The 17,888-nt window shown below is 47.4% G+C and overlaps 1 protein-coding gene across 2 annotated transcripts in view; it reads left to right on the plus strand.

The window, feature by feature from the left end:
• Positions 1-297: 297 nt before the first annotated feature.
• Positions 298-17,888, plus strand: part of spns2 (spinster homolog 2 (Drosophila)) — a 65,125-nt gene continuing 47,534 nt past the window's right edge. Inside the window, exon 1 of one of the 2 annotated variants that reach the window (XM_037119052.1) lies at positions 298-816. In XM_037119052.1, coding sequence (XP_036974947.1) covers positions 585-816 — 232 coding nt within the window. In that variant the 5' untranslated portion in view covers positions 298-584. The remainder of the gene's footprint in view (positions 817-17,888) is intronic. The other variant, XM_037119053.1, reaches the window with a different exon arrangement.

The raw sequence follows: 17,888 nt of genomic DNA on the forward strand, positions 1-17,888 counted from the left end.
TTTCTCTCAGTCAGCGCCGCAGCAAATGGTGATCGATGAATAAGATAGATAAATAAATAAATAAATAAATAAATAAATAAATAAATAGATGGAGTCACACCCACCCACCCGTTTCCCTCCACTGTCAGCCCCCTCCCCTCAAATAACAGCGAGGTTTTTCCAACCGCACCGCACTCCGGTTGCAATTCCCCGGCATCCGCAGCACAGTATCAGGTGCGGCTCCATCATTCGCTGCAGGGCCTCACGGGGGGAGGAGTCCTTCCAGCCGGGTCACACCCCCCTGCACTACACAGCGCTGGGTCCCTCAGAAAAAAAAAAAAAATACTAAGGAGCGCACTGCCGCCCGTCGCCTCACACTGCTACAACATTATGATCTCGAGAAGAGCGCTGCGCTTCAACACTTGAGAACAACAGTTACACCGCGATTAATTTCACCTGAAAAATCACAGATCGCCGCTCCTTCTTCAACTATTTTTTTTTCCTCTCAGTCTCTCTCTCTCTCCCTCTCTGTGTATATCTATCTCTCTCTCTCTCTCTGTCGCTCTTTCTGTGATTTCTCTGCGCTGGATCTTTCGAGAGAGAAGATGTGTGTGGAGAGCGACGGGTGCGAGATTGAGGGCTGCAGCAGTTCGGACGAGGTGCGCACGCTGTCGGGCAGCATGAGTCCCGGACTGAAATCCAGCCCGGACCTTCACCCGTGCAAGCCGGGCCAGAAATTCCGCGCCGCGCTGCTCAGATGCCGCTCACCGGCCGCCGCCGCCGGGATCCTCAGCTTTGGGAACGTCCTCAATTACATGGATAGGTACACCGTGGCCGGTAAGAACAGACTCCTCTCTTTCTTTTCTTTTCTTTTTTTTTTTTCTCCCTTTTTTTCTACGGGCTCGTCTTTATTGGCCGGAGTGATCGCACACGCTTTAATTGCCTGGTGAGCTGATTTGTAGAGCTGCCGGCTCACCTCAGCTGAGACGGGCGGAACAATGGGCTTGCCCAAGCGCAGTGGCCGATCTGCTACAACCGCAAGGCTGTGAGGTGTTGTAGTCTGTGTGTTTGTGCGTGTTTGTGTGTGTGTGTGTGTGTGTGTTGTAGTTTAATCCTACAGCCTTCGCGTCCTCGCTGTCACCCAAGAATAAGTGCTTGACATGAGTGATTTCGACGATTGCAGATCGATCAATTAAGGCGATCAAGTCTCCATCCGCGACCCCCTCAGTGCGTGCTTTCGCAGTGCGCGCGTTTGTGTGTGTGTGAGAGAGAGTGCGTGCGTGTGCGTGTGTGACTTATCGCTGTTGGCTCATCTGTCACCCCCGGCCTCAGCGACCGCAAAATGAGAAAGATAGGGAGAAGGAGGGAGCGCATCAGTGTGAGGGATCAGTCATTAGTTCGTTTCTGGGAGCGATGTACTCCAGCGTTGTGTGCGGCAGCAGCAGCAGCAGCAGCAGTGTGTGTTGCGTGTGTTTGTGTTGTGTGATGCTGCGATGGGGCCATGTGCTGTTAATCCTCCTCAAGTGTCCGCATTTTGCTCAGTGTAGCTGAGAGCGTAGTTTGTTGAAGCCGAACACTGTGTACAGACGGAAATCAAGCCTGGAGTGTTGGAGAGTGTGTGTGTGTGTAAACGTAGGAAGCGCGTTTAAGTGACATTATTTCGTCCGATTGTGGAAGTGATACATCAGTTGGTTGTGACTAAAATGTCAGATTATGAATTAGATGTGTGTATGAATATTTCACCTATATACTGTAAAGCAGAATCATATTATTACAGTTGTTCAGTTGGTAGTCTCACACAGTGCCTCTGTCTGCCTCCTGTGCTGATCTCCGTATATTTTTTTTATTTTTTTGATTCATTATCATGGATTCCACGTGAAGCATGAACCTTTAGTGAACAAAATGTGACACTGATGCCTCCGAGATCAACATCTTAACCTCCTCATATGTTCACCAGTATTTTTGGCTCGCTGGATTTCACATCCGAGCTGCTTATCAAGGCTTGCACGCTGGACCTGGGTGGCAGTGAACGGGTTAAAGATAATGCTGCAGCATGGAGAATGGAGGGAAGTGTGTTCCTGAGGATAGTGAGCTCTTCTGTACAAAGGAGAGCCGTCCCGGGTTAAAGTGCAAGTGTCTTGCCGTTGCTGTTAATGACTTACCCATGTGAAACTTGGACATTTGACTGCATCATTTTATCACCTGGCACTACTGCAGTTGACGTTAAAGGGACACTGTGCAGTCTCGGAGAGGAAATCAAAAATCAAACTAAGAATTTTGATATTTCTTAATGATGCAATGACACTGACTCAGAAATGTTTGTTTTCCAAAAGTGGATGTTCTCAGTGGAAAATAAGGTCCCCAGAACACTGTTTGAAGCCGGAGAGGTGGCAGGGTCCGCCACATGTAAACAAATTTAAACAACAGCAAACCCTTTTTGGTCGGTTCGTCTATTCAGCTTATTCAGACATGACAACAGAAAGAAGAATTTGTTGTCTCGGAGTCAATCAACCTAGTGCCCCTTTAAGATTTCCCAACAAAATGTATCTGACTTCGCTCTGTAGCCCCCTGGCATAAAGCAGGAGTGGCTAATCCAAACAGAACAATGTGTACACTTAAGTAACCACATGCCTCTGGCTCGTCATCCTGAAGGCTTCAGGTCCAGTCTGTCGACTGTGAAGCCTCGGAGCTCCTGAATGCTCATTATAGCGAGGAGGCTTTAGCAGCCCGACCCAGTGCCAAGAATGCGTTGATGTGTGCCGTATCTAATCTTGACATCTTCAAGCACCACTCAGTCACAGTAGATAGACTGAAGAGCCACATCCTCATCCTCACTCGTGGATGAGTGGATCTCCTCTCTTACAGTATGGTGGCGATTTCTGTGCCTCCGTCTCCTTCACACCTCCCTGTGCTTTGATCAGAGGGAAGCCCCCTCATTAAGGGCCCCCCCCCCCAAAACAACTCCATCCTCCTCCGTCCTCTCCGTCAGGATCCTGTCACCAGTGAGTTGCAGGGCAGAGAATCCCTTGGTGGACCTCGGGGCTGCGCCTGTGCTGTGACAGGAGGACGAGGGAGCGGGGAGAGATGAGGGGAAAAGTGGGAAAGGGGAGGGAGGAGGGGGCTTGGTTGCAGCATCTTGGGCTAGCCCTTGTGGGGCGTGCTCATGTGGTGCAGAGGGGTCCCTTTCCCTCTTCCCCCCATCGCTGCCACCTAAACGCCGCTGGACCGCTTTGCATTATGCATGGGCAGCATGTGCGCGGGATCCTCACGCAGGATGAGGACCAGCGACAACCGACACCACTTATACATACAGTATGTGAAGCATGAGCTGATCTGTTCTCCCTCCTGCTTCCATCTCTCTCTCTCTCTCTCCTCTCCCCTCCTCTCCTCTCCTCTCCTCTCCTCTCCTGCTGGGCGAGCTATATTGCAGTAGTAATTAGGTGGTGTGAGCAGTGCATGTGTGTCGGTTGCAGAGTGTTTTCTGGCGTGTGTGTGTGTGTGGAGGGGGGTGTAACATGGAGCAGTATGATATATCAGTATAGCACCGATGATGTGCCGTTGAATCGGAAACCGCGGGCAGTTTGTTTCCCGTAAAAATCTGGACATTTACCTTAAAGTTAGCGTTTTTCATATGTAATCCTGTGCTTGCAACGCCGTTTCCGAGTGAAACCAGCCGCCTCCTTCAGCTTTTCTTCCCTCTCATTCAGTGGCAGGTACCCAAAGCACATCCCAACTCATAGATCTTAATGTCAATTAAGCGAGCGTGAGCACACACCCACAGAAAACACACAGTGAATGGGAGAGGGGAGCAGCGAGGGGAGGGGCCCGGCTGCTGCAGTGGCAGGCAGGCAGTCAGGGAGGGAAGCGGACGCAGAATGCACGCAGCGCCCGAGCCCGAGCGCTGCCCGACGTCAAAAGGCCTTTGTACCGACGACCATTACTGTAGTGTGTGCGGATCACTAAAGCATTGTCACCGAGACAGAGGGCGACCATTCCAGACACCGGGGCTATTCTGCTCCACAACAATGATGGGAAAACTGCACCCGGCAACGCACAGCAGCCCGGTCAAAGACTTAGATCGTTCTGTTAATTCCCAGTGTCAGAGGTGAAGCCACACACACGCAGACGCACATAAACAAAACACCACATAATCACAAACTCTTCTGATTCCGGCACTTGACTCATCCAAGATGATGGCGAGAACCACAAAAGAAGGGAGAAGTCACAATGGAGCTTGTTTTGTTCTGGCTTTGATAGATGTGCTGCCAATTTGTTTTTTTTTTTTTACAAGACTTGAATATTTAATACCGTTTGGGAGGAGGGACGGCTTCAGAACAAAGTAATTGTACGGGACTTTGGGACTCGAGCTGCTGGGTGGCATGTTTATGATCTCAGTGTGGAATTAAGACTGCGTGAAGAAACTGTCATCCGCCGAGAAACTTTGAGTCCGGGAGAGAAGATCCACTGCAATTCAGGCAAACTAACACATGAACTTTTCAACTTTTCCATGCTGCGTGGAGAATATCTGTTTCACTCTTTTCATGCGGCGTGTTCGGCTGGGGATCATCGGAAGGCCACATTTCTGCACTTTCGATTTTCTGCGTTGTAGAACTGGCAAAGAGGCCGCGATCTGCTTTTCGTCGAGCACACTTATGCACCAAGTGTAAGTGTGAACAGGCACAAAGGAGACCAGTATTGAGTTTAAAAGGGGTGCTGAACGGGAGGAGGGTGTGACAGGCAAGTGACTCGTACTTTAGGCTCAGCTGTTCAGCCGATGGGGTCAGACCCGACCTGGAGCGCTCCTTCAGAAGCCCGCGTGTGTTTTTACGATGCAGACGGGGGGCAGAAACGGGGCAACGTCTGAGGGTGTCCGGACGAGGTATGCAAGGGGAGTGAGACGGAGGCAAGATTGGAGTGGAGGCCGGAGCAGAGTTGGATGAATTACGACGTCGCCCCCCCCCCCCCCGCCCTTTTGGGTCACTTTGTGCAAATATTCCATTTGCTTTTTAGAGTGCATAAGAGCTCTGAGATTTAGAGGGCCACTATGTTTAATTTAATTTGAGGTGGCTTTGAAACCTTAAATCCTGTTGTCGGTCCCTCTGTAGTCCCGCAGCAGACAGTCCAAGCTCCTCGACAGATTATCATAAAGAAGGGATTAAGTGTTTTTTTTCTCTCCTTCAGAGAATATGAGGTTATGCGTGGCAGACACTCGGCACTTAAAGTTATTTGCTTTTTAAGTAAGTAAACTCCAGCCACCCCCCCACCTCCCCCCAGCGCGCACCCAGAATCATCCACCTCTCAGCCAGCGGAGGGGGCAGTTTTGGGGGGGGGGGGGTACGGTCTGCAGCCTAATCTGTACTGATCAGAAATTGTTGGGGAGCTGCAGATTAGCTCTCCCTCCAGGCACCTTGAGCCGAGTCGTCTCCGTCAAGCTGTCATTCCAGGAATACCCCAAAACAGGGTCGCGTCCCATTGGACAGGTGCAGGACCCTTGCATGTGGACTCCTGGCATCCTGGCGTACAGACACAGATGACCGCGGGGTCATAATCCTCTTAAGGCAAGCTCTTTGTCACACCGCAGGAAAGATGGACCAATCTATCCAGTCTGACAGGCTATGCAGATTAATTCCTCATAGTTCCGTCCAGTTCCTTTGTGGCTACTCGTTATCACTGTCCACTAAGCCTGGGGCCTTCTTCTGCATTAGCATTTCCTCAGGGGGCGAGCGCTGAGCACATTTTCTGTCTTCTTTGTGTTTTCCCATCAGTTGTCACTAAATAAGGCGCCCTTTTTTTTGGGTGGAAGTGCACAACATGCTTGAGAGTGCAGCACTTTCAGTTCCACAGAGGCTGGAAGAGAGGAGAAGTGAAGACAGTGGAGGTGTCTATCAAGAGGGGTGTGGGGGGGTGGTGTCTATGCAAAATTCTACGCGAGTATAAAGTAGATTACCGCGTTGAACGTTGAAATTCCCTGTGACATTTCCCCCGGCGGAAGCGAGCCGCCGCAGATCCTGCAGTGGAATACATCAGGATTAGACACACGGGAAGTGTCTCCTCACCACCACGCTGCGAGAGAGGCTGTGTGGGCCACGCTCGGGTTGCTCTGGGGTTTGGCGCGGGGTTGCCTCACCCTTTCACTCCTCTCCCCCCGTTTCACCCTCTCTTGTTTAACAGCGCTCACATTGGAAAAGGTCCCCCAAACAACAGCCGAGCCATTAAAAAGATGGAAGGGCCTCTGGTAATTTACTTTATGGGGCTGCCGCCTTTCTCTCGCCGCGCCTTTTCCATCTGATGTCGAGCTGCTTCGAATTAGGCGAGAGGACGCTGTGCGGTGTGAAACGTCTCTCTGAGAGGCAACATCATCGCATCTGCGCTTTTTCTTTTGTTCAACACGTGTCAACATCTTTCAAAATCTGTTGAAAGCAAAATATTGACACTCCTCAACAGATGTTACGCAGACTCATTAACAATTACACGATATGTGACCGAGTGGACTTTTCCAGACCGGCTTCCCACAGATATCCCACTGATCCCTTTATGTCTGTATCCTGGCGTGCCAGCACCGCTGCTGTGAGAAAACAGTCTGTGTGTTCCTTAGGCTCCGATTTAGCCGACGTCTGTAATAGTAACCGATGGAATTAGACGGAGCTCCTTCCTCTGCCAGTGCAGGCCCTTTCATGTGGCTACTCCAGATTTTACCATCATGCAGACACACTTCCCTCGCAGCAGCTCTCACCCCGTGACCCCCACCCCCCAACTCCCCGGACCACGAAGGCACCGTTTCATGGACCCCGCTGATGGTCACTTCCTCGACTCTTCTCCTCTGTACAGCTGTTGTTTTGGCATCACCCCAAACTCGCATCCTTCCATCGCTCATCACGGGCACGACCGTTCACAGACCATTGCATTCTGGGGAGGATATTTATACTCATGCTATAGAGACTGGAGGTTTTCTAACTGTGTGTAGGAGAGGAAGGAGCAGACAGAGCGATGTGAGTGCGGTGAGAGGGGTCAGGTGTCCTTAGAAGAACAGAAATCTCGTTATTATATATTGTAGGGCCGTACCGAAGGTCATTTTCTTTACAGTCTGTTAAAGGCTTTCGATACAAAGACCTGTCGTCATTCTTGACGTCACCGCCTCAGAAACCTGTTTTTTAAATCTTTAGTTCAAAACAAGTGGTTCACTGGATCGGATGACTCAGTCCTTTATTAATTAAATCGGCTTTCTTTAATGAATACAACCAAACTGAACCGGTGATTTCTTTGGCGCCCACAGTCGCTAGTAGGAAAATGACGATGTCTTGATGCAGCACAGAGCGGCAGGTGAATGCAGATGCACTTTACTTAAATGAGACCTATTGTGTTTGTTTTGTTTTTTTTTCCTTCGCCTACACTGTTTTATATAGGTTCCTTTGCACGTAAAAGGTCTTGAAAGTTAACAAGGCCGCACCAATGGGAGATAGTCTCTCCCACAGAAAACACGGCCCTCTGAAAACATAGCTTTGCCGAGGAAAAAGGTACTTAAAACCCTTATTGCACAATTGCCCCAATTTGCATCTTAAATTGTACTTCTGTCTGTCAAAGCTCAGCCAGCTGTCTGTAATTTTGTCTAAGAGTGTCAGACTTTAAACCCCCCCACCCCCGCTACATATTCTTGGAGAACAAAGCCTCACCACATGTCATTAACAAAATCCAATATCAGGCCAGAATCTGAGTGGCCGTTTCAACATACAGTGCCTCTCCTTATCATTTAAACTCTTAAGAGGCTCTTATCTTTTAACTTCCAGCAGCTTGATGAGTCAACTTGTAAACGACCACGGTGCTCGCTCAAGCCTCCTGTTGATCTTTGACATGCGAAGGTGAGCGGCAGCCCGATAATCACTGACCTCTCCTTTGTCATCAGAGGAGCGTGTGTGGACAGAAGGACGGGGCGCTCGTATTTTCTTTGGTGTTTGTCCTCCACCTGCAAGTTTGCTTTAAGATTACAGCCCCCGAGATAAACGCGGCGTTCGCTCGGTCCAGTTAGGAGCTTCTAAGGCATGTTGGAGTGACAGCGAGATGAATCATGAGCAGCAGCAGAGGGACCCTCCCAAAGACCCGCTCGCAGTCTGCCCCCATGTTAAACAGACACCCCCGCCTCCTCCTCCCTTCCTGCCTCATTATCGAAGAAGATTGTTTGTGTTTATCGGGAGAAAGAGCTGAAAGTCGTGTCCTCACGCACGAGATGGCGAGATTGCAGGAAGGAAGGGGGGGGGGATTGGGATGCGCTGAGCCCTTTGCTGCGTTTGACACGCTGTCAAATAAGAGCTCATCCACGCTTAAGAAATGTGATAGGGAAAAAATGTGTTTTCCCCACTCCCTGCATTCCAACTCCTCTGATTATCACATCAGAATTATAACAGGGAATGGTTAAGATGCAGTGTTAAAATGAAAATACATAGGTTTTCAGATCCAGTCTGCGTTATATGGTGAAACAATAAAATAAATCACACTGCACGTATTTTGACAGGTATAACAACAGTGACACGATTCGCTAATTATGGGAGTGATCATTTTTACGCCGCAATTTTCTTTTTTTCGCCGCAAAACTGTTAAAGTCATGATGGTGTGACCGATGTTGGGGTCAAAACAACAATATTATTACGCTTTACTCTCCAGTTAAACAGTAAAAAGAAACATTTTTTTTGTTTGTCAGACAACTACTGTACTTTTTCACTTCTCACACTACACTGGGCATTTCCCTTTCCTCCAGCCACCCCAAACGCGCTGTGACATTCTCATCCGTTTCAACACACACACCAGGAGACATTTTCAAAAAAAAAAAAAAAAAGAGAAAGGAGAACAAAACAAAGCAACAAAAACAAGTGAAATGTCTGTGTTTTGAAGGTCATGCCCAAACGTTCCCCCGAGCCCTGTGCTTTGGCTGAGACCCCTGATACATGAAGAAATGGAAATGGAATAATCCATTTCTCAGACACACACACACACACACACACACTGAATATTGATCAACAGAGATCAACAGAACAGCAGCTTGGAATTTGTTACAAGTGATGAAACCGTAATGTCCTGAGACACCCTGAAATTGGATTTTTTTTTCTCTGACACATTAACAAGTTGCTCTTGAGAGGATTGGACTTTAATATTGACCCGCCTGCAGCAGGAGTCACAAGCAGCAGTTGTGAAAGGCGACCTGCAGCTAGCAGGCATATTAGCTCTCGGCCGCTGGAAGATCTCACAGCTGCTAGAATAATATTTACAGTGCTTATTTACAGCAGCCGTGTGTTTGAAAAGCCTTCCTTCTTTGGGAGAAATTTAATCTGTCCCCCCCCCCCCCATTTACATGTGATGGAGTAAATAACGGAGCCCGGTTGGAGGGATTATGCAATCGTTTATATCCACCAATCAGCGCCAGGATACGTTTCTCGGGTCGTGCGCGTTTGCTTCATGCGCGTCCCCTCACATGTTTTCATCGGCTCTTTTTTTGATTTCATTTGTGGATATCTGTCGTGTTGTCGGAGCGAGATGAGATTGCAGGGGGGGGATTTTCATTACTGTGTTTGGCGTATGCGTTACGGCGCTCGTGGGAAGAACCAGGGGTTGAATGAGGGCACTGACCTCTGTCAAAGACTTGCTGTTAATGCCTTGGGTCAGAGGTGGATACGCACACAAACACACACACACACACACACACACACAACCCTTAGTTTGTTTTTCTGCTGCAACAGTTCACACTTAGGATTGAATTCCTCGGAGAATGTGTCATTGGTTTTGTGTTTCCGAGATGTCGGTGATGTCACAGAGACAACAAAATGTACAGGTATTGAACTCCGGCAGTTTTGCACATTAAAGTGTGTTTACTGGTTTTGTGGAGTACCACTGTGTGTGTGAAAAAAACGTAGTATAAAGCCGTTTGTGGCTCCAGAGGAAGATGCATGTGAGGGCCCGGTGGCTACATTCCCCACAATGCAACTCAGTTTACTGATTGATATCACTGGAGGCGATTTATCAGATTACATGGCCCTTCTTTTGGAGCCGCGAAAGACTACATTTTTCACACGTGCATTAGTCCTCCCGAAGAACTGTAAACACACTTTAATGTGTACAATTGGTGGCGTTACCCTTTAAAGTTAATGTTGGGCTATAATCAGGCAGACACACGTTATCTTTCCAATCAGTCCGGCCGCTCATTTAGATTCCGCAGTGCACGACATCGATCAGAAGGCAAATAGACGTTTGCGTCTGCTTTGTCTTCCTGTGGGAGAATTTGCTTATGAGACAGCGACGGCCTGAGTGTTCCTGTTTGTTTCTGCAGTGCAGTTACATACCAGAATGCTCGGTTACACCTCACTGCCCAGGGTTAGAGTTATTACAGGGCTGTTTTGATTCTTCACCACCATAAATGTTTACCCCCCCCCATGTTTAAATAGACAAATCTGCAAGGCAGCCTGTCACCACAACCACTTCGGAAATGCTTACATTTTGATTGCATGTATTTACATCGATATGAACATTATGCATCGGGCTGAATCTGATAACTGAATGTGGTAGCTGCGGCATGATGGTGCTTTTTTCCTACACGGCCTAGATGCTCAGCGACGTTTAGGCGACAGCCCACTGCAGTGGCTCATGTTGTTATTCTGGTTGTCGATGGAATTATCCGGGCTTCTTACACATATTTCTAAGCGTAATTGACTGACTGATGAGTGTGCATATGGCCCGAGGCAGTGTGCTGTAGGTATGTGGGCTGTTCTTTGATAAAGCCTGCCTGGTATGTGGAGGAAGTCAGAGATGAACTCACAAGATGCCTCGGTGTGTTTTTTTCCCACGCTAGGAAGAACTGACACTCACCTCACGATTTAAGAAACACGATCGCAAAGTTATCGAGTTCACTTTTGGGAACGGGGCTTGCATATTTTTTATGGTGTGAGGCGAGTTCAAACACACTGTCAGCTAAATCACACTGTGTTTAATAATCATTTCCTTCTTGGGGCCCTTTGAGATTGAAACCGGGCCTCTGAGGTCATTTCTCATAAGTTTGTGCAAAAGGGACATATTTGGGTTTCTCAGAGTGTTTGATGAAACAGCAGAGGAGGTAATGAGATGCATATCTAATTCATGAGACAATGAAAGATGAACCTCAACTAAACTGTCCTCCCATAAGCTAAACTGTCCCCCCCCCTTAAATGAAGACTCAGCGCGAGAGTGGCATTGTCCGGATTGGTTTTGAGTGGTACAGCTGTAGAGAGGTCACCTTGACAGTATCTCAGAAGGAAAATGCTTTTATACGTCTGATTGCTCCTCTAGCCGTCTGAGGACATGTCAGACATTCGCATTTATACATTATAAACTCCCATGGGTCATCAAAGTGTAAGCTGTTAAGTTACACACATTGCAGTGCGCACGCAGTATGTAGGAGCGACAGACACATCCCATGAGTTACAGCCCAAACGGAGTAGCCGCGGCCGCCCGTGGAGAATTGCGGTTGATGTGTGGGAGCAGAAACAAAGTCATTTATGACGGATGTTATCACTGTGCACATAAAGGCTAAATATGGCAGAGTGCCCTCCCTCGATTCATTAGTTATACTTAGCCGCCGCACGATCCAGACGCAAACAAAATGGACTCTAAATTGCGTGGCAGAGATGTGGCGATATCTCGGTGCCAGAATCAATAAAAAAAAAAACCCGGGCCGCATTTATTACACACTGACTGACTGTTGATGGGATCTCAGTGGTCCATGGCAGTACTACAGTAGATAATCCCCAAGAGAGGGGCTGCAGCTAATGCTTATTTTCTTTGTCGATTAACCTGTTGATGATTTTCTTGATCAACCGTTTCACTGTTTGGTCTGTAAAATGTCAGAAAATGCCGAAGATGGCGTCATCTAAAAGTCGTGTTTTGTCCACAGCCCAAAGATATTTCAGAGGGGGAAGGAAACCAGAAGATATGCACATTTAAAAAAAAGAACTGGAAACACAGAATCTTGACTTTTTCTAATTCAGTAGATAACAACTAATCAACTATGTCAAATTTTTTCTACTTAAACCTAAAGAAAAATGTAGCGTTTCGAATGGATATGTAGCAGACAAATTTTGTATTATTGATTTATTTCAATTTTCACCCATTTCTATGTATAGAAAAAATAGAATAAATAAGTAAATTTTGTTGTTAAAAAAACATATATCTATATACATATAGCTATATGGGACCAGCTGGGCCCCGACAGCCCCTGAATTCTCCATTTTGTGAAGCCTAAGCACGGTGATTATCCAGAGAAGATGCTGCAATGACGCAGTTTGATGCTAAATTGAGCTGAACATGCAACTCGTCGCCAATATTCCCCTCTCTTCATCACGGGTTCGGGTCACGTTGCACCATCTCTTCGTGGAGAAACAGCGCCGAGGTCTAGACGGTGCGTTCGACAGCCTGTGGACATTTTAGCGTCAAGCTTTACAGCTCACGCTGCGACTGAATCAAGGAGAAGTCAGATGAAGAAGATGAGTCAGTTGTCAAGCTGAGAGCGCAGGAGAATATTCTTTTAACAGTAGATGGGCAGGTATAAAGTATTTAAACGCAAATATCAGCGGGATAGTTGAGCATGCTGCTTTACAGTACCTTTGCATAATTAAAGATGTGTCATCAGGTAAGATCATGTTTGAAAGCCAGCCTTGACTGTAGATACAGTTTATGATAATTATACAGCATAATGTTTCAATACCCCCGACGGTGGATTCCCCACATCTGCATAAAACCAGAGAGCAGAAAAGGAAGCGAGAGAGGAGGAATGAAATCTCATTAAAAAACACTACATAATGACTTTAATCCTCCACACTGTTATGTAAAACAGCGCCGGGATTACTGACAGGATTTCTCAAATTCACATGTGCGGACACTGGCACACACACACACACACACAAACACACACACATTGATGTAACCCTACATTTCCATAATTAAAAAGAGCGCAGGATGATATGTATGGTGTGTTTCTCTGGGTGAATTTAGGTACGGCAGTGGTGGCCAAACTGAAATATCTTTGTTCCAAACTAAAACAATCTCAGCAACTATTTCAATCCAAGAAAAATCATGTTCCCCTGAGGATGACTCAATGTGGGAATCCCCTCAGTTTTATTTGATGCCTCCAGTAAGTTAAAGTTATGACTCAACCAGTGTAATATTTCTAACGCTGAAAGAAAAGATTGGCACAAATTATGGTACAGACTTTCATCCTTTCCAGAGGATGAACTGCAAACAACTCGTGGTGAGTCCATAATTTCTCCTCTTGTGCCACCCTCTGCTCAAAATTTCACTTTGTTTAATCCTTTGTTTTATGAGAAAATGTCTGCAGAGACCAAGGAACAATTCTTCACCTTCATATCTTATATCGTCTGCGCTAATTGGCAGGAGTTGCATGTGAACACACAAAGCTATGATGGTGAACATGCTAAACACAACATGCACAAAGGTCAGCATGTTCGCTTTATCTCTGTGAGCATGTCATCGGGCTCACATTAGCATTTATTTCAAAGCACTGCTTTGTACGGGCTCACAGAGCTGCTCGCGTGGCTGCAGACTCTTTGTCTTACTGTGTGTTTGAGAGATTTCATGGCTTTTGGCCTCTTGGTTATCATTACGACTGTCTTGAGAGATCTTCCTTTCAAATATTAGTGTTTGTTGTCTGGAAGGCATAGTGCCATTATCAATATTTCTCTTTTTTTTATGGACTGAGGCTGTTTTCCAAGATGATGTTGAAATGGTTCAAGGCTCAGCCAAACTGAATTTATACCTCGGGGCATTTTTTGTGGGTTTCTCAAAAGGGACGCCGTCCATATCGCTTGTCTCTGAGATAAAAGCCGACAGCGTTCGAGTCTCTCTCAGTGATTTTCTGAGACTATCGTGGCTCCTTTTCAAAATTCCACATAAATAACCCTCCTCCGGGGTCCGCATTCAAGGTTGAGTTCAACTGCTGCTCAGTATTCCTGAGAGGCGACGGTGTGAACGAGTGCAGCTCACGGAGATCCCCTGGCAGTCAGACAGTCTCATCCCGGCTCAAATACCTTTGCTTCGCCTCACTGCGTCTCCGTCCAATACATCTAATGCATTATCTCATACGAACAAGTGGCCCCGGAGTCGGATGTATTATTGATGAGCTATAGGTTTAGTCTGCTCCCTCGGTGCTTCACAATGCGTCCTCTCCGCTACCATCAAATATTTAGCACGCGCCGGCTGGGACTAATGCACCGCGAACCCTTGAGCTGAATTCAAGCTTTTGATTAGTGAAAGAAAATTAGGATTTTAAAAAAAAAAAAAAGAGGAAAAAAGCCTGATTTATCAAAGTGGTACGGCTGGCAAACCTGCGGGCCTTTAATTTGATTTTGCCCCAGTTTGGCTGTCACAAATTAGAAGATTAGAGTGAAAGCTGTCTCAAATGTCAAAGGGGGCCTCATCACTGTTCTAACAGAATATTCATCCTCAACGCAGTGGCAGCAGTTCGGATTTGAGTGCAGTCACCCTGCTGTAGCACAGTGGTGTAGCAAGTGACCTGTCATTTTACATTGACTCGAAATGGCATCCAAACCGGAGTCAGCAAAATAAAGATAAGAATCATGAACTAAAACCACCAATGCACTGACAATGCAATTTTGCTTTGAAACCTGCCTCTTGCAGCACAAGCAAATCGTCTGAATCACAGTGAACTTGAGTTTCACCTCCAGTTTCGATCTTGGGATGGTGGGGAGTTATCTAGATTGACGTTTAGACGAGTAGATGAAACTTTCAACCTTAGGTTATCCTACCAACGGCAGCAAAACAAAAACAAAAGAGAGAAGGAAAAAAAAAAAAAAGGAAGATGAACTGAAACCAGCAGTCTCGCTCGCTTATCCGGGCATTGTGGAACGCTGTGTGAAATAGTATTTACGCTGGTGTGGGCGTGTTGCTACGGGTGAGAGGAGGACGCGGGATGTACAGCTTGAGGAAAGCATCCACGAAATGAAGGCTTATCAGACGCTGCAGAGTGTGTGTGCATGTGTGCGTTGGAGTGAAAAGTTGAGTTGTTGGAAGACTGGAAATCTCTTTTGTGCAATGAAAATTGACAGCCAGACTGAAAATGAGCACAGAGAAGTCGTCAGGTTATTTCTCACGTCAAGTCAAGTCAAGTCACGAGTCCTAAACTTCCAGGTCATGTTATGTTTACATGCAGTATTTCTTACCAAAAGGGTGTTTAGCCTATGTTTCCTTCTCATTAAAGCTGCTGTTGGTGATATATTTATATTAAAATAAGCATCAAATACCTCTATATTCCAACAGTCAGCACTGTTATAGAGTATTTGGTCAGTAACCCGTGTCTCTCCTCCTCCCGCTCATGCAGTAAAAAAAATAAATTCAATTTTGTGGTATCCCTGCCCACTTTAGCCAGTCAGGACAGAGAAGGCCATTAAGAGGCGGCGGTTACTGCTGAGCATTCTCCGTTCTTCGTGCATTGCTACATCTCTTGGCGTGTTACCACCACCACCACCTTTTGTTTAGTAGAACACAAACCAACAAAACAATGTCAATTGCACCGACTGTTTGCCTGCTTGCATATGTGTGAGTTCTTCTTGCGGTGCGCCACACAAATAGAACAACGATCCATTCATGAAACCATCGCTCCAAAGGGCTACCGGTGGTCGACGTGGAGCAGCTCTCAAACAGACGATGTTTTATTTTGTATCCTCAAAGCAGGAGCTTGTCTGTGGAGTGACTCTCACTGTTGCTCTTGAGATCTCACTGTGTTTCTCACACAGTGTGCTCTACAAGTGGTTTTTGGGTGAAGCAGTGTGGGCAGCCGGACTTGAACTTTCTAGCGCACTCGCACCCGCCCCATCGCTCGCTGATTTCATACTCTTGCCGGAGCTCCGAGGGCCTCCCGTGCAGGCCGCTCTCCGCTGTTTTTCCCAGACATCTGCAGCACGTTTCCTTTCTGTGTGGCAGGGAAAGGAAGTGGAATGGAAAAAGCGCCCCCCCCCCCCCACCCACTGCGGCCACATGGCAAAGGGAGGAGAGCAGTCGGTCAGGAGCCCGCCGGCCACAGTCGGGCATATTTGTGGTCGCCTCTCTCCTCGCTTCAGTCTGAGGCGCTCTGCAGCCCCGGCTCGCCTCCGCGCTGCTGCTCCCCGCTGCCTCTCGCAAATCCTAAAAAACGTCGGTCGCGAGAACAACCAGAAAAGATGCACTTTCTCCTCACTCATTATGTCCCCCTTTTCTTCCTTTCCCAGACTATTTATACTGATGGGGGTTGACACATGAAAAGGGATCACCCCTCTGCAGGAATGGTGGTGGCGGGGGGGGGGGAGGAATCTGGCCACATCAGCAGAGCGGTACACCGCTGCCCGTCACACTCAGGCCAGGATGAATGACTTCCATCCATTGGCTCCCTCTCACTCAGACACACACTCAGTGAAACCAGGGGAAAGGGGAACACGCAGACACACACACAGACACACACGCATACTATATATATAAACAATGGAAACACACGATTTACAAGACGAACCCAACGCAGGCTGACCCCATTGTGGCCACCACCTATTTCTTTCCTCATGACTCCTCTATCTCCGGCTGCTTTTGTCTCTCTCCGCCTCGCGTCACCGTTAAATTGGACCACTGTTCTCTCCTTCCTCTTAGCCTAGTTTCTCTGAGCAGAAATAGAACCAGAGGGGGGCCAGAGATCCCGGAGTCTGGGATTCTGGTCGGGGATTTGATATGAAATCTGTCCTCTCCTAGCTGATGGAGTTCTACAGTGTGTGTGTGTGTGTGTGTGTGTGTAAATCTGTGTATGGCTTTATGGGGTGTGGTGTGAGTGGGCGTGTGTGGTGTGTGTGTTCACTTATGGTGTATTTGTGAGTGTACGGTGGTCCCAAAGGAGCAATGCTGGCAGCGTGCGTCACTGCACAAAAGCTGGCCTTTGCGAAAAAACAAAAACAAAACAGCACGCAGTATCTTCAGTTAAACATCTCCTCTGGATCAAGACAAGTATAATAGGAAATAACAGCCGACGTGTTAGCAGTATGGTAAATGGAGTCATAGCTCGTATGTTTTGATCCACGAGATTCATAAATCCTCGCCTGTTAGTGAGCAGTCTATAATGGAAACAGCAGCTGACTGAAAGAAAGTACTATTCACTCACAATTCACTGCTCTAAAAGCAGCATTTGTGGCATGTTTAACGTTCACCGATTTTGAGTCATTTCTTCTCGAGCCACGCTGAAGAAAAAACAAAAAAGAAGTGGTCATAAAGGCGGACTTTATGAGAGGGTGGAATAAGTGTCAGCTGCACGCTGCCGTCCCCCCCCCGACTCTGTGTCAGCTCTGTGTTTTGACCGTCTGCGGCGGCGCCGTTTGTTATGTACAGCTCAGCATCTCAGTAAATTCATGAAAGGGGCCCGTAAGTGTCAGAGAATAACACAAATGCGGCTCTGCACTTGCGCTGGTACACGCCACAGAACTAGTCGAGTTGATCGCGAAGACAAGTGAAACCGCAGGGCTGCTGTGCGTTCAAACCGGGAAATGTTTGATGAGTGACAAAAAAAACAAAAAACGTGATTACTTTAATGACTTCTTCCAGCTTTGTTCATTGTTTTTCTGTGTAATCCGAGGGAGCGGACAGTGTATTGTGTCAGAGGGAGTGGCTATGAGCGTGCCTTGCTGTTACGCTGAATGAACGTGGAAGTGGCTGGTGTTATTGTTGTGCGCCGTCAGGAAGATCCACATTCCTGCCGTGTTTCTCGCCTGGCATCGTCCTCACATGAGCACGGAACCCCTGGAGGCCCGAGACTTGAGAAAACTCATTAACGTTGCGCAGTTTAATGGATCCTCTGGGTTAGATGTTGCAATCGGTGTCGCCACAGCCACAGTGATGAGCTGATATGTAGC

The sequence above is a fragment of the Acanthopagrus latus genome, chromosome 13, assembly GCF_904848185.1.
Source record: "Acanthopagrus latus isolate v.2019 chromosome 13, fAcaLat1.1, whole genome shotgun sequence".
Classification (NCBI taxonomy): Eukaryota; Metazoa; Chordata; class Actinopteri; order Spariformes; family Sparidae; genus Acanthopagrus; species Acanthopagrus latus.